The 17,330-nt window shown below is 41.3% G+C and overlaps 1 protein-coding gene across 2 annotated transcripts; it reads right to left on the reverse strand.

Moving 5' to 3' along the window:
• Positions 1 to 951: 951 nt before the first annotated feature.
• Positions 952 to 16,845, reverse strand: LOC106581944 (PHD finger protein 1). 2 transcript variants are annotated; one of them, XM_014164497.2, is made up of 15 exons: positions 16,252 to 16,845; positions 15,536 to 15,614; positions 15,312 to 15,393; positions 14,558 to 14,644; positions 13,949 to 14,043; positions 13,275 to 13,423; positions 11,736 to 11,831; positions 11,176 to 11,244; positions 10,829 to 10,952; positions 10,384 to 10,451; positions 9,986 to 10,117; positions 7,893 to 7,971; positions 4,556 to 4,671; positions 4,178 to 4,261; positions 952 to 4,023 (listed from the first exon to the last, which is right to left on the reverse strand). In XM_014164497.2, exons 2-15 carry the CDS (start codon positions 15,611 to 15,613, stop codon positions 3,681 to 3,683), a joined length of 1,602 nt encoding a protein of 533 aa, XP_014019972.2. In that variant the 5' UTR covers position 15,614; positions 16,252 to 16,845; the 3' UTR covers positions 952 to 3,680. The 2 variants fall into 2 exon arrangements, with proteins under 2 accessions (XP_014019972.2, XP_014019962.2); XM_014164487.2 differs by having other exon boundaries at positions 9,980 to 10,117.
• Positions 16,846 to 17,330: the final 485 nt, after the last annotated feature.

Consider the following 17,330-nt stretch of genomic DNA (forward strand, 5'->3'; position numbering starts at 1 on the left):
TTTTTTTTATTTGTCTGTAGGCTCTAAATTTAGAGCAAAATGGTTTCATCTTTATTCCTGCACTTTTATGTTCCATTACAAAGATTATGGGCAATATTATTGATAAGGCTATTGGTCATTTTTTAGCGATACACCTGAAGTTGCTGGTGTCCTAAAATGAACAAAGCTAAAAGTAGTTATACATATATGGTGCCTACCTACACATTATCAGGCTTAGTAATGGCATCACGTGTGCAGTTGGAAGCTGATCATTTCCTCTTGGATCCAATAGTGGTCCATAGAGCCAACATGGCGTCCTGCTCGGCTCAGCTGCTTCACCTGCCTGCACAGTACGTTGTCAAACTTGGATTATGGCTACCACCTGGCGGTTGGCTCTTGCAGCTGCAGTTGGAGACTGAACGGTAATGCACTTCAATCTTTCCTTTACACCTCCTCCTATTGGGAAACGTAAGTAGGTACATGCATTATACAGAATTACATCCAAAGCTTTCATGCTGAATATACATTTCGGCCTAACCGACCTATGTAAAGGCCAATAGTGATCTGCTAATTAGAATGACAACATCTATACAGGATAACATACAGTTACTGCAATATGCATCCTCATAGCCCTCTAAGATTCACAAGGCTATCTGAAATGTCACTGCAATGAATCAACTGCTCTTGACATGCCATGGCAAAGAGATTCTTGGCAACAGAGCCATAAGGACTAGCCAGTCTGTTTGCCTGGCAGAAGGGCTATTGATTCATCACATCATACCTGCATGTGAATGGGGTGTTTAGTCTATTGCTATACCAATAAAATACAATGGAATAGAATAGAAAATAACTTTGTCTCTGAAGTGCAATTCATCATATATTATTATTGGCTGGCCTACTGTAAATACAAATAGGCCTATACATATTGTAAGTTAAACCAGAAATGGACAGAAAACACTCGAAGCACATTAGTAAGATGTGAAGGGCAACTTTTAATTTTTTACATTTTACATTAGCTGTGTCAGCCTAGGTTATACATGTATAAACGGAATTTGACCAAAAGTCCAAAAATACATCAAACCAAACTTGGACTTGACTACAAATTAAAAAAAAGAGAAGACTTAGCTTCTTGTTCCTCAACTCAAAATCAGATTTACCCCAGTCCTTTGAAGTCATTTTGTATAGTTCCATCTATAACCTACAGTAACGAACACTTGACGGGTCTATAGACATACTTTACCATAGAAAACATACAGATACATTCATTACCATCGAATTGATGGTTCCACAGACCTCTTCCTATTCAACTACAGCCAAATTCACTGAGAATTATCTAAATCCTAAACTGGGATGGGAAGGACTGAGTTGGGAGGTTCATTTGACCTGCACTGCTGTTTAGAAAGTGCCAAACCCTTTGCAATCCAACCAAGACTCAGGGGTAGATGTAACATAGTAAATGTAAATCTGTGACACTCCAATTTGTATGCTATGTTACATTTTGTATGATATGTATTAATTTGTAGATTTTGTATTATATGTTAGGAATTGCAATTTGTACAATATGGTAGGAATTTGCTAAATGTATGATGTTTTACGAATTCCAACTTGTTGTGGCTAACGTTAACTACACTAGGGGTTGGGGTTAAGGTTAGGGTGAGGAGTTAAGTTAAAGGGTTAAGGTTAGGGGATGGGTTAGCTAACATGCTAAGTAGCTGCAAAGTAGCAAGTAGTTGCAAAGTTGCTAATGCACTAAAATGCTAAAGTCCGTGACGAGATTCGAACACGCAACCTTTGGGTTGTTAGTCATTCGCGTTATATTCCTACCCATCCACATTACTTTCCTTTTTGCCTTAAGTAACCTTCTGTCTTATCTAACTATACCAAACATAACATATCATACTCATTTGAGTGTTCAGGATTTACATTTACTATGTTACGTCAATCATCTATTCACTATTATAAACCGGGTCATTCGAGCCATGAATGCTGATTGGCTGAAAGATGTGGTATATCAGACTGTATACCATGTGTATGACACAAAATTACTTGTTTGTTGTTCTAATTACGTTGTTCACCAGTTTGTAATAGCAATAAGGCACCTCTGGGGTTTGTGGTATATGGCCAATATACAATGTCTATGGGCTGTATCCAGGCACTCCGCATTTGGTTGTGCTTAAGAACAGCCCTTGGCTGTGGTATATTTGCCATATACCACACCCGCTCAGGCCTTATTGCTTAAGTAAGAGATGGCATATTTCACATCATTCAATCTGAGGAACGGGCGACATCTTGCTGTGGTTTAAAAAAAAAATACTGAACATGTTTTCTGTTGACATGATTATAACAGTATAACTGCCTATTGTGTTATTTACGTATTTACTGTAACTACACCTGTAACACAATCTGTCTTCTGGGGGATACAACACACACATTTACTCTTATCTGTGTTTTATCCCACAAAAGGCAGAAATAAAGGATCTGTATAAATATAAACTCTGAACCTTGCACTATGATATTCTAGAGTTCTATACACAACCTCCTGTTCCACTATGATCTCTGGGGCCCAGTTCCAAATCAAACACAAACCCATAGCCCTAACCCCTTAGACTCTTGGGTACATCTGAAAGGATCGGATATATGAAAAATATGATGAAAGCTCCACCTTTCCCTCTGATAGACCGGATGAAACTTAAGCCATATTGCTCAGATCTATCCAATCTTGTCAGATCTACAGTGTCCAGACTAGTGCTTAGGTATCAGCTTGGAAGTGGGCCAGAGGTAACGCTATCTCTCATCCTCAGTGTAAACCTGGAAGATAGGAGCTGACGACTCGGTCTATGGCCTGAAAATGGAAAACAGTACAAATAGTTTCACCTGCACATAATACCATAATTTGTTGACTTCTCTTCCCTAAAACAAGGCAAAAACACCCCTCAACAAATTGACAGTCAAATCTGGCTCAACGAGCGACCATTTTCCATGGCTATCTGATCAAAGATTTTGATCAGTAATCTTGAAGAGATGTTTTAATATTTGTTTGGAATGTATTTTACACTACTTCTGTGTGCGAAAGCCTACACAACATTGTCGTGACTCTTCAATTGCAACTGGTGGATGAGGAAGAAAACCTTATAGAATAGTTATCATACATGTCAATCACCTGATCCCTTGATTCAGGTCAACTTCTCAATCTGCAGATGCACAATCCAGATAGGCACTATGCAACCACATCAAATCATTCTATAATAATATATTGTGAATATATAAATCTAACTATAAAACAAAAGCCCTGTTGCGGCTCCTAATATATTTCTATTACATACTATCATGTAAATCAAGTATGACAAAAGGTAACGTAACAAATTGCCTATAATCAAATACTGTATATACAATCTTCAAACGTAAACATGATAAATGCAAAGGCATATTCCAAAGGTATACAGTACAAATATAGGAGAAACACTAGCAAAGAGGGAGATATAGTAACACATAGTGTGATGATATAGAATGGAGGCGATATCGTTTGAGCAACCTGGATTTGCCTTGTGTGGGGTTTTTGTTTTGCTTGTACTTGATGTTGCCATACATTTCTGATGTGGCACCTGCACGACAGTCATTCTCCCTCTCTCTCTCCAATATCCCCTCTTTCCTGCCAAGCACTCTGGTGTGTTGATCCTCTCTGCCTCCCTCCACCCCCCCATCTATCTCTCACTTTCTCTCAGTACACACTCACGTTCCCCCACTCCACGAGGTACTGGACCTTCCCGTCTGGCGTTACTCGCCTCGCCAAAATCCTCACCCCGTCCCCGCCCCCCCAGCCCCTGACAGCTGACCCATCCCCCCCCAGCCCCTCCCCCCACACCGCCAGGATAGGAAGGGACGTCACGCAGCAGGAGGGAGGGGCAGGGATCCAACTTCTGGCCAGGCTGGTGCTGGTGGTGCTGCTGCTGGTGGTGGTGGTTGTTGTGGTGGTGGTGGTGATGGTGGGAGGATGACAGGGAGAAGGGGAGGCAGGGGGGCGGCACTCGACAAGGATCTTCCGCACTGGAGAGAGCGAGAGAGAGAGAGAGAGAGAAATTAATATTTCACGATTCATACTTTTTTCCATTGTCATCCAGGCACAGCTATGGTTTCCTCTCTAGATGTCTAGATTGAGGGTAGTCCCCGGAGAGCAGGAGGAGCTGGGGTTAATACTGACCTATAGTGATGCAGGGTTCTGGAGATGGCTGGGGCTCCGTTATAGGTGGGGTGATACAGGGCAAACATCCGCTTAGGTGGAGAGCTGTGGAAAAAGCAGGGACATAAAAATAAATAAAAAAACGGACAAAAAGCAACAATGGATGGACTTCCACTGACATACTGCCTAATACAAGCATTACAAGCATTTCCTACACCTGCAATAACATCTGCTAAATACGTGTATGTGACCAACATAATTTAATTTGATTTGATAAGGGTAGCCTAAATCAATGAGGATGTAATGTAAAAAAAAAAGCTAACACTGTAAATACAATACAATGCATTATTACTTGTTATACAGTATGTAAAGTGTAACCAATACAATAACAGCACCAACCCCAAATTCAGCTCCTCCTCCGACTTCCTGGAGTTGTAGAGGTTAGTTCCACCTACGTAGCCATGGCAACATGGCACAAGATCTATTGGGGTTGCTGGGACCGGGGGCGGACAAGGCTGGACACAGGAGAAACACTGATTAGCTAGTGTTTTGACGCCAAATCAATGAATCCAATCACACAGACATGATACTTCAGTTCATGTCCTTATCTTTATAGAAGAATTCATACTGCTTGTGAATACATGTAAATAAAAACCAAGGTCTATTAACATACTGTATCAAATGATACATATCGGCTGATTTATAATGGAATATCTACAATTGAAGTCGGAAGATTTGCACCTCAGCCAAATACGTTTAAACTCAGTTTTTCACAATTCCTGACACTTAATCCTAGTAAAAATTCCCTGCCTCAGGTCAGTTAGGATCACCACTTTATTTTTAGAATGTGAAATGTCAGAATAATAGTAGAGAGAATGATTTATTTCAGCTTTTATTTATTTCATCACATTCCCAGTGGGTCAGAAGTTTACATACTCATTTAGTATTTGGTAGCATTGCCTTTAAATTGTTTAACTTGCGTCAAACGTTTTGGGTAGCCTTCCACAAGCTTCCCACAATAAGTTGGGTGAATTTTGGCCCATTCCTCCTGACAGAGCTGGTGTAACTGAGTGAGGTTTGTAGGCCTCCTTGCTCGCACACGCTTTTTCAGTTCTGCCCACAAATTGTCTATAGGATTGAGGTCAGGGCTTTGTGATGGCCACTCCAATACCTTGACTTTGTTGTCCTTAGGCCATTTTGCCACAACTTTGGAAGTATGCTTGGGGTCATTGTCCATTTGGAAGACCCATTTGCAACCAAGTTTAACTTCCTGATTGATGTCTTGAGATGCTGCTTCAATATATCCACATCATTTTCCTCCTCATGCAGCCATCTATTTTGTGAAGTGCACCAGTCCCTCCTGCAGAAAAGCATCTCCACAACATGATGCTGCCACCCCCGTTCTTCACGGTTGGGATGGTGTTCTTCGGCTTGCAAGCCTCCCCCTTTTCCCTCCAAACATAACGATTGTCCTTACGGCCAAACAGTTCTATTTTTGTTTCATCAGACCAGAGGACATTTCTCCAAAAAGGACGATCTTTGTCCCCATGTGCAGTTGCAAACCGTAGTCTGGCTTTTTTATGGCGGTTTTGGAGCAGTGGCTTCTTCCTTGCTGAGCGGCCTTTCAGGTTATGTCGATGTAGGACTCGTTTTACTGTGGATATAGATACTTGTGTACCTGTTTCCTCCACCATTTTCACAAGGTCCTTTGCTGTTGTTCTCGGATTGATTTGCACTTTTCGCACCAAAGTACGTTCATCTCTAGGAGACAGAACGTGTCTCCTTCCTGAGCGGTATGACGGCTACGTGGTCCCATGGTGTTTATACTTGCGTACTATTGTTTGTACAGATGAACGTGGTACCTTCAAGCATTTGGAAATTGCTCCCAAGGATGAACCAGACTTGTGGAGGTCTACAATTTTTTTTCTGAGGTCTTGGCTGATTTCTTTTGATTTTCCTATGACGTCAAGAGAAGAGGCACTGAGTTTGAAGGTAGGCCTTCAGTGTCTAGTTTGAGAAACAGACGCTTCATAAGTCCTCAACTGGCAGCTTCATTAAATAGTACCCGCAAAACACCAGTCTCAACGTCAACAGGGAAGAGGCGACCCTGGGATGCTGGTCTTCTAGGCAGAGTTGCAAGGAAAAAGCCATATCTCAGACTGGCCAATAAAAATAAAATATTAAGATGGGAAAATGAACACAGACACTGGACAGAGGAACTCTGCCTAGAAGGCCAGCATCCCGGAGTAGTCTAGAATGTCATTCGGGCCTAGCCCGAACCATGAAAAACAGCCCCAGACCATTATTCCACCTCCACCAAACTTTACAGTTGGCACTATGCATTGAGGCAGGTCGAGTTCTCCTGGAATCTGCCAAACCCAGATTCGTCCGTCAGACAGCCAGATGGTGAAATGTGATTCATCACTCCAGAGAACGCGTTTCCACTGCTCCAAAGTCAAATGGCGGCAAGCTTTGTAACACTCCATCGGACGCTTGGCCTTGCGAATGGTGATTTGCTCGGCCATGGAAACCCATTTCATGAAGCTCCCAACAAACAGTTCTTGTGCCAACGCTGCTTCCAGAGGCATTTTGGAACTCGATAGTGAGTGTTGCAACTGAGGACAGACGATTTTACGCGCTACACGCTTCAGCACGTGGAGGTCCCATTCTGTGAGCTTGTGTGGCCTACCACTTTGCAGCTGAGCCGTTGTTGCTCCTAGACGTTTCCACTTCACAATAACAGCACTTACAGTTGACAGGGGCTGCTCTATTTGAAAGTCACTGAGCTCTTAAGTAAGGCCATTCTACTGCCAATGCTTGTCTATGGAGATTGCATGGCTGTGTGATGTTCAGCAACAGGTCTGGCTGAAATAGCCATGTCCGCATACTTTTGTATATATAGTGTATATCTGTCACCTCCATTTCCTATGATAAGTAGATTCATATTGTGGAGATTGAGGTAGCATTTCTTAGTGTGAGCTCACTATCATAACAACAAAAGCATCAGTACTCTATCCCATCTATCCTTTGCTTTCTCAGTTCTCAGCACACCCTCAGCTCTGTCAACCTCCAATGCTGGACTGTGACCCACAACATATACAGTAATTACAGCAGTGGTATACTAGCATTATCCGCTTACTAGCGTGCTGTCCCTTTAAATCAAGGTGCTCTGTCAATGCTGCACTGTCAAAGTGCCAGTGCCACCTGGCCAAACTGTAATCGACTGCAAAGTGCACTTGGAAGCGCTCCCAGATGCCGCATATCAGCGTACCTTCCCCTCTCACTTTCCCTGGGATAACCAACCTGCCCCAAGATGGCAGATGATTAATGTCCGCTCAGGATACAACAGTCTGCTGGAAGTACTGCCCGCTGAAATACGACCAATCCATAACATTTATTGTCTCAGGATAAGGGAGCCAGCCTGAGCAGTAGTATAAAAGGATGTGTATTTTCTATTCATATTAAAAAATATATTTCTAAACCCGTGACCATAACATGTTGTCATACTCGATCGAGTCGTAAACCAGCTTCAATTCAATAGTGTATGAGGGGTAGGCTGGGCTTTGAAGAATATGTAAGCAGACAACACTGGCTATAAGGAGAATCTTTTCTCCACACACTGACTGACTATGACTGACAAGTCATTCCAATGCCAGGCAGCTCTTTGCTATACAGTGAGGGGGCGACTGATGGCTGATCTCTCCCTTGATGCCTGGTTCGAGACAGAAGCACTGACCTGTGTCTCCATGATGCGCCGCTTTGATTTGCGTGACTCTGGCCCCACCGCTCTCCTCTGGCAGGGCAGTGACAATGGGCTGCTCCACACAACAACACGGAGACACAGTCAATAACTTGAGGAGTGGTGCAATGTTTTCACTTAGAAAACTACAGTATGAGTCAAAAGTTTGGACACACCTACTCATTCCAGGGTTTTTCTTTATTTGTACTATTTTCTACATTGTGGAATAATAGTGAAGACATCAAAACTATGAAATAACACATGGAATCATGTAGTAACCAAATAAGTGTTAAATCAAAATATATTTGAAATTTGAGATTCTTCAAAGTAGCCACCCTTTGCCTTGATGACAGCTTTGCATACTCTTGGCATTCTCTCAACTAGCTCCATGAGGTAGTCACCTGGAATGCATTTCAATTAACAGGTGTGCCTTGTTAAAAGTTAATTTGTGGAATTTCTTTCCTTTTAATGCGTTTCAGCCAATCAGTTGTTGTGACAAGGTAGGGGTGGTATACAGAAGATAGCCCTATTTGCTAAAAGACCAAGTCCATATTATGGCAAAAACAGCTCAAATAAGCAAAGAGATATGACAGTCCATCATTAATTTAAGACATGAAGGTCAGTTAATACGGAACATTTCAAAAACTTTTAAAGTTTCTTCAAGTGATGTCGCAAAAACCATGAAGTGATATGATGAAACTGGCTCTCATGAGGACCGCCACAGGAAAGGAAGACCCAGAGTTACCTCCGCTGCAGAGGATAAGTTCATTCGATTTAACTGCACCTCAGATTGCAGCCCAAATAAATGCTTCACAGAGTTCAAGTAACAGACATCTCAACATCAACTGTTCAGAGGAGACCGCGTGAATCAGGCCTTCATGGTCAAATTGCTGCAAAGAAACCACTACTAAAGGACCAACAATCAGAATATGAGAATTTATTGGGCCAAGAAACATGAGCAATGGACATTAGACCGGTGAAAATCTGTCCTTTGGTCTGATGAGTCCAAATTTGAGATTTTTGGTTCCAACCGCCATGTCGTTGTGAGACGCAGAGTAGGTGAACGGATGATCTTCGCATGTGTGGTTCCCACCGTGAAGCATGGAGGAGGAGGTGTGATGGTGTGGGGGTGCTTTGCTATTGACACTGTCAGTGATTTACTTAGAATTCAAGGCACACTTAACCAGCATGGCTACCACAGCGATATGTCATCCCATCTGGTTTGCACTTAGTGGGATTATCATTTGTTTTTCAACAGGACAATGACCCAACACACCTCCAGATTGTGTAAGGGCTATTTGACCAAGAAGGAGAGTGATGGAGTGCTGCATCAGATGACCTGGACTCCACAATCACCCGACCTCAACCCAATTGAGATGGTGTGGGATGAGTTGGACCTGCAGAGTGAAGGAAAAGCAGCCAACAAGTGCTCAGCATATGTGGGAACACCTTCAAGGCTGTTGGAAAAGAATTCCAGGTGAAGCTGGTTGAGAGAATGCCAAGAGTGTGCAAAGCTGTCATCAAGGCAAAGGGTGGCTACTTTAAAGAATCTCAAATATAAAATCTATTTCATTTTTTTCATAGTTTTGATGTCTTCACTATTATTTTACAATGTAGAAAATAGTAAAAATAAAGAAAAACCCTTGAATGAGTAGGTGTGTCTGAACTTTTGGTATAAATGTGTTTTTTATTTTAAGCCTATAGAGAATCAAAGAGAAGATGGTGTTGAGAATGTTTAGCAAGATGATCAATGTCCACATGCGAATGCGCACACGCACGTATGCACACACACACACTATAGATGATGTATTTATTGATACAAATATTAGTTATAAACATATTCACCAGAGTGAAATAAGTGAGTCCTTCCCGTCATGATTTAATGAGGCACACATGTGCCTGTTTAGTTAGGAACAGTTATTCCTATCCAGCTGGAAGGACCACCGTCTACAAGGTGCCGCTCTTTTTCACTATTGTAAATGTGTAATTAATTACTAGAATGAATGTGTCCATATAAGGAGTTGAGTCCTGAGGCTTGTGTTTGTGATGAAGAGAGAATAATAAATCACAGAAGTTGTCCTTACTCTGACCTTCTCCTTTGGGTGATGTTGATGGGCGGGTCAGTGATGAGGGGGGACGAATCAGAGGTCAGGGGAGGCGGAGCTCGGACCTGGAGCCCAAAAAGACACTTCTTCTTCTTGATCTCTTTACCAGAGACAAACCTGGATGACGTCACAGAGAAAAAGACTTTCAAAACTTGTAGACAACAACTTTGTAAAGTCAGGTCATCGTTCTTTTTAAAACAAGTTATCATTATTGTCTATGTTTTCTTATCGTTCTCTATTGATAATATCAAAGAGTTAAGAAACAATTAACTAACTGTATTTTCTTTACCCAAATGTACAATTCCAGAAGCAACGCTATCATAAATCTGGTCACGCATAGCTGTGGCTTCTGTTTATTCTTCGCATCATATGCAGACTCTCACCTGTCTTTGTTGGAGTTCAAAGCATTGAGCAGATTGTGGCAGCGATCTTGCCTTGGTGTGTCAGAGAGCTGGGGGACAGAGAGGAATGAAAATCAGGAGTTTGATTAACACTGTGGATGGTAGCCTGAAACAAACGTTAACACATTTAGAGACACATTGACATTCATTGGCGAAAGGTAAACATTTCCATGGATAACGTAGTTAGTTACTAATGTGATTTGTGAACAGTTCATTAAAAAAGGGTATGACTGATTTAAATGCAACTGCAGTACCTGAGAGCCACATTAAATACAAATTATATTTACCATTTAAAATCTGCTAAATAACAATGGCATGTAGCTAATGAAATCAAAGCACATAATTACCACATGACTGCTAACCAATGCGGCTAGCTAACACTTTCACATCGTTTCATCATAGCATGTAAGTGAGGAAATGTTTATACCGAGCCTAGAAGCAAAGAGTCCCAATTCTCATTGGCAAACGACATGATTTCATGGTCGAAATCAAAGTATTTTCTCTTGCAGCACAAGGAGAGGTGGTAGAGCACCAAATGGGCCAAATCTACCCTGTATTTACAACAAGCACACCAGGAAAAAAAACACTTAGTTCAGAATTTATCACATCACAAAGCTTTTCATTACATTATTGAGTAAGAGGAATTAACATACTGTAACCCACATGACTCAATAAACCTGTCAGAAGAAACTGGTTTTCAAGACTGTTTCAGTGTGATAATCCCTGCAGTTTAAATGATGTATTCTTCTCTTAGCAGATACTGTATAGCTTTACCAGCTCATGGGTAGCCGTTGAATTGTCTCTGGTCCGCTTGCACAGACTGAGCACTGGAACTCATAAAACCTTTCAGAAAGAAATAGAACACAGATGATTCTATTTTTGTCTGTGATTGACCAGATATAAAAGTCAATGGAAACATAACATAGCACATGGTTGCTACTGTCAGCAAATTCTTCCCAGTTTCCATCACCTGTTTAGCAGATGTAACAACCCACCACATTCTACCTCTCCATCAATCTCAAACATTACTTTCCTACGCAGAAACAAAGAGTAATATAATAAATATATCATGGGTATTAAACCAGTAGGATAATACAGATGGTTAATGTGACAATAATGGTGTAATGGACTGGACTAATTTGAATTCATTTTAAACCTCTACCACATTACATTGGACACCAGAGAGGCAGAATAACAACACTGCACTGCTATAAGCAATTAACACTAACAGCATTAGCCCTACCACTGCCAGTTTTATAACCTCTCTGTTATAGTTTGACAATGGTAATGCAAAGAAGCAGTACAAGGTTATAGATAACAATACTCTGTCTCACCTGTCTCCATATAACAACGGCTTGGTCAGACACTGCGTGCAAGCTTCATGAAACCACTGACCACAACTTCCACACTGCAACATTTTCAAGTTCCACCTGCAGTTGATAAATAAAAACATTAGCCACACTCCCCAATGGCCTAAACATAGCTAACATCTGGTGGCTACCTGACAAGAGCACAGTATAATATCTATTTTTCAAGAGGCTGCAATACTCTATTGAAAAACACATTATGTCTTGACAGTAGAGCTATATAATGGTGAAAAGGACATACAGGGTTCCAACATGAATATTCTATTTGTTTTTGTTGGTAAGGAAAATTAATAGTAAAGCTTATTGACCAATACATGTGCTAAACATTAATTATAAAATGTTATTATTAAGTGATAATGCCAGAGAAGCTGGTGTTTGGAGGGTATATTGGTATGGGTGTTGTTAGAACCGAGACAAAGTCCAGGGCCGGCAAACCGTGCCAATATATATTCCAAACACCGACTTTGAGGGCATTATCACTTTTATACAACGGGTTACCAACATATTCAAATAATTATTGACATATTTTCATTATAAACGTTATTTGGATTAATGTATTCATACCATTTCATCCTTCCACAAGATATAGTCCCGACACAAATCTAGGGTTGCTACCCAAGCCGGCTGGTCATTCGTTCAGTTCCCAGAGACGCGACCCGGTCGTTCAGTCTTTTTGTTCTGTGTCTATGGATGCGACCCAGTTGTTTGTTCTAAATGTTCCATCGAAATACTGACTTGCAACGTTGTTATCCCTTGCTTGCTAGCTAGCTAACTACGGCTAACTTACAGTCATGTCAAACAGTGCAGCAGGAATAACAGCAAAGTAGCTGCATTTGCATTTGTTTAAGCTGTTTTCTAGTGACATTTATTTGGGTACATCCATAACAATGAGCTAATGAGGCGCGATTTCGCCTGGCATAGAAAATGTGTGCTCTCTTTAGGACACTGTTGTTCAGAGGAGCTAGCCAACAACACAGCTAACACAATCCCTTCAAACTGAAGATGGAAAAACAGCAAACTAGCTGCACTTTGTTTCGTTTGACCTGTTTTCTATTGATAGTTATTTATATATATCCATACAAATGATGCTGATTGATGTTTTCACCTGGCTGAGAAAAGCTGCCTTCCTGTCTGTCTCATCCGGACTCGTTCATTACTATGGGACAGCTGGAGATCCAATGTGAATATTGAAACAATGTTGCAAATGTCAGAGAGACAGACACCAATGTTTTTACATCTCCGCTGTTAAAAATGAAATGATAGTCTAAAAGAAATGTGAGATAATGTCTAGATGCTTTTTATAGTGGAGATCAGTGGATAGCGCAGTCAGATGGAACAGAGTAAATAGGCATTTTAAAGTCATAGATTTAGTCAGTGGTAACTTGTGGAATAGACACCATCTGGAATGCGGTTTTAACCAATCAGCATTCATGATTAGACCCACCCGTTGTATAACATAATTTATCTACTGAGGGCATCTGTTAGAAGCTATAAATTGTCACTCACTCTCCTGGTCCGGCACAGTAGCAGTAACACTGCTGCTGGTTGGTCAGATGCTGTGGGTCCCAGTCTAAAGATGACAGCTGATAGGGCAGCCGAAGTTTCATGATTTGCATGAGCCGGGCAAACCGTCCTCGTTTGATGGCTCCCCCTCTCTGAAATAAAATGTTGACAAATCGATTCACTACAGCGACCTCTCCACTCCCGGTCATGTCAGTACATTCAACATAGATGACATTGGATGGGAACTATCCAGCAAAAGCAGTTCATCTCATTTTATTGTAGGTCAGCTGAGTGAGATAATATCTTGAGAATATCTTCAGGTCAATGAGATATGGACATTGACCGATGGACAATTAGCCCTTAACCACAGTGCTCATTCATCTAACACCTACAGTACAGAATTGGAGCATACATGAATTACTGACCATAATAATAATACAGTATAATCTTGAAAAAAATCTGCATTGACGAACTGGTCAGATGTCCAGGCACAATAATACAGAGTGTAACATTTCTGTGGTGTCCTTCAGATATATCCATTGACAACACTGTTTAACACAACACTGGTATTGAAATTGCTTCCTCTGGATAGATAAAAAAAAATGTTACAAGTCTGAAATTGATATTTTCCCTGAGCCAAGAGGCAGTGTGTGAAACAGAAAGATTAGCAGTCTAACCTTGGTTGCCACTGCAAAGACACATTGCCGACATATCCAAGAATTGCTGTCAGCTTCCGGCTCAATGGACGGAGTGTGGCACTCAGGATGATAACCTGTTACGGAATGGAGAGAGTGTTTACTGTAATTCACATGCTGAGTATATGCTACCGATGGAGGACTTTTCCTAGTCTCTTTTCATGAAATATTATACTCTTGAGTATATAAAACATTAGTAACTGCAACGCTGCTGGGTTTTTCACACTCAACAGTTTCCTGTGTGTATCAAGAATGGTCCACCACCCAAAGAACATCCAGCCAACTTGACACAACTCTGGGAAGTATTGGAGTCAACATAGGCCAGCATCTATGTAGGACTCTTTCGACACCTTGTAGAGTCCATTTCCCTTGACAACTGAGGCTGTTCTGAGGGCAAAAAGGGTGCAACTCAATATTAGGAAGGTGTTCCTAATGTTTTGTACACTCAGAGTATATTATCTGGTAGAAAACCTGAAGAAAAAAAAGATGGCATTCTTTTTTTCTTTATTTAAATGAGTTGTGCCTATCCGTCATAAGTTATTATTTGACAATACCTCTATGATTAGTACATAACATGCTGTGTTTCCTTACCGTGACGACATTTAAGACAATTGATGAGAGGTTCTTTAAGAGGCGGGGCATCACAGACACAGCAAACCTCTTCCACTCCAACTGAGACTTAAGCAAGAGAGAAAAGGAGTGAGTATCAGAGAGAGGGGGAGAAAGAGAGAGATCACTCAACAGTGTTAATTTATGTATATTGATTCATTTCCTTGCCACTTCATTGATTTCAATGTCTCCTGCACCCTTTCAGATTTCACTCCTTTTGACGTGCGGATATTTGGCTGTGCTTCCCTTCACTTTACACTAACTACGTGGGGGCGCCATTTCCCTATGGAGTCATTACACTAATAAATTCATAAATACACCAATTACACCAGAAATGCCAACATTTCCAGGGAATGTTGTATTTCAACCTTGACTAAAGACCTTAATTGCACAACATTCTTTTGAACTACAATGGATCAGAATGGAGAGAGAGCATCAAATTAAGAACAAACTTTTCAAAGCTGAGAGAGAAACATCAAAAAACATTTGATGAATTTCTTTAAACTCTAAACTGAGGTGAATCAAGGTAAGGTAAACGTAAAGATGATTAAAATATGATAATGGAGAATCCTCAATTAGCCCCCTAGCTATAGAAAGGGTAGATATGAATGAAATAGTTTGATCCACATTTTAGGGGATAATACTTTGATTCAAAAGTAAGTCCACAGTGCCCAAAAGCCCTCCGTTAAATGTTTTGTGTTAACTGAGGAAAACAAGAGTAAGTTGTAAGTCTTACAAGAGTGAATGTCTTTTCTTAGGACCCAGAATTCCGAGTTGTCCTCAAATCTCACCAGACAACACTGCTTGACTCCATCTACCTGAGGAGAGGGATGGAAACAGAGTGGAATTGTTCACTCAAACCTAAATAGAATACTTTCCAACTGCACACCACACACACACACACACACACACACACACACACACACACACACACACACACACACACACACACACACTTACTCTTTTCACATTGCCGAGGTACAGTAGTCCATCACTCCATCGAGCTAACACATCATCCCCTTCACTTACTCCCCCCATCCTGAAGAGAAGTGTGAGAGAGAGAGAGAGAGAGAGAGAGAGAGAGAGAGAGAGAGAGAGAGAGAGAGAGAGAGAGAGAGAGAGAGAGAGAGAGAGATAAAGAAGGGGTGAGGGAGAGGAGGGGGCTCATGTGAAATGGAAATCCGATTTATTCACTGAATACTTTGCTGCCATTGCTGACAGAGGTTTATGGCCTTATCGTTCCATAGGCACTTGGCTGGAGTGGATAAAGGGTTACATTCTCACAAACCCAGCATAGCCACAGTCAGAATCCAGCAGATTGAATGATGAGTGTAAGTGCTCATGCATGGAGCAGGACAAACCATTATGACACAACACGTGAGAAAATGCATTCACCACTGCATGATGACTGCACTGTAGTTTGATTGTAACACCTCTGTACGTCTCTATACTTTGCTTTCTCATGCACTTCTGTGTTGTATCCTCTTTGAAAATCTAAAACGACAAACTTGAATAGAAAGGAATCGCTGTAGCCTATGGAGAGAATCTCTGCACATCCAGCGGTTGTTCCAGTGCAGGCACTCAAGTCAAAGAGACACATGATACATAATAGCATTTTCAGATCAATAGAAATTAACATAGACAGTGTTGCTGGATGAACAGAGAACCATTGCTACCTGTCAAGTCGAACTCCTCTCCGTTGGGGTCACAGCGATTCCTGTGCCGGCTTGACATGAAATATTTTCTCTCTTCTGTTTTCCTCTCGTCTCAATTACTAGCCGGTTGGATGTGAAGCCTACGTGTGTGCCAAAGTGGATGTGCATGTATGTGTCTGTGCCAAGCGCGTATGTCAGTCAAGTCGTCAGTGAGACACCGTCGGTACGTCCGTCTTTCTCTCTGTCTGTCTGTCCTCCGCGACGTCGTTTCGTCATGTTCCCTTGCCTTTGCGCTCTTTTCTCCACCTATTGATGCTATTAAGCGTGTTTGTCAGAGCAGCACGAGAATCAACCCGCGAGAGACGCCATCATCCCTGCCTCTTTCTCGACCGACTTGTTGTGACGCAGACATAAAACACCGAGAGATAGAGTGGGAGGGAGATAGGGGGGACCGGGGCAACGGCGGCGGGAACACCTTAACATCCGAAGAAATTACCTCTAAACCGTTATGACAAGGAAAGCTGTGTTTTCTGAAGAATTAACTAAATTGTGCTAAAAGCCAGTTGGAAATCAGACAACGACGATAGTCGCTGGAGTTTATGTGGCCAATTAGTGGAAGTTTACATACCTCATTAATTGGTACCTCCCAAAGAAGGGTGCTGCAAGTTTGGAGTCCTGGAGAAAGTTTTAAAAGGGCCAGTGGAAGCTGCGCTCACACGTGTTATTCACCTTTCTTTTTTTTTACTATTCTGTAAATTTCACCATAGATAGTTTCCATGCTATAGTCAGCATTTTTCTTTCCTTCCAGCTAAAATAAACTATAATCGTAATGTAATCATAAATTATCTATTTTCTTAATATTACTACACATTTGTATTATGTTGCCTAGGCTGTAATATACAATATGTATAATAAACATTGTGATTGTTTATATAGAGTTATTTGTTCAGTCTTTGTGGTCCCCTTGCCAGATAAGCCTATTTTCAGGTTTTGGACACTATACAAAGTTAGCCTAAGTAATTAAGGGTAATTAAGACTTGGATTAGTTTGAGCACTTGTCACTGTCATCAAAGGGAATTGTTGAATGTGATTTACAACAG

The sequence above is a fragment of the Salmo salar genome, chromosome ssa02, assembly GCF_905237065.1.
Source record: "Salmo salar chromosome ssa02, Ssal_v3.1, whole genome shotgun sequence".
Classification (NCBI taxonomy): Eukaryota; Metazoa; Chordata; class Actinopteri; order Salmoniformes; family Salmonidae; genus Salmo; species Salmo salar.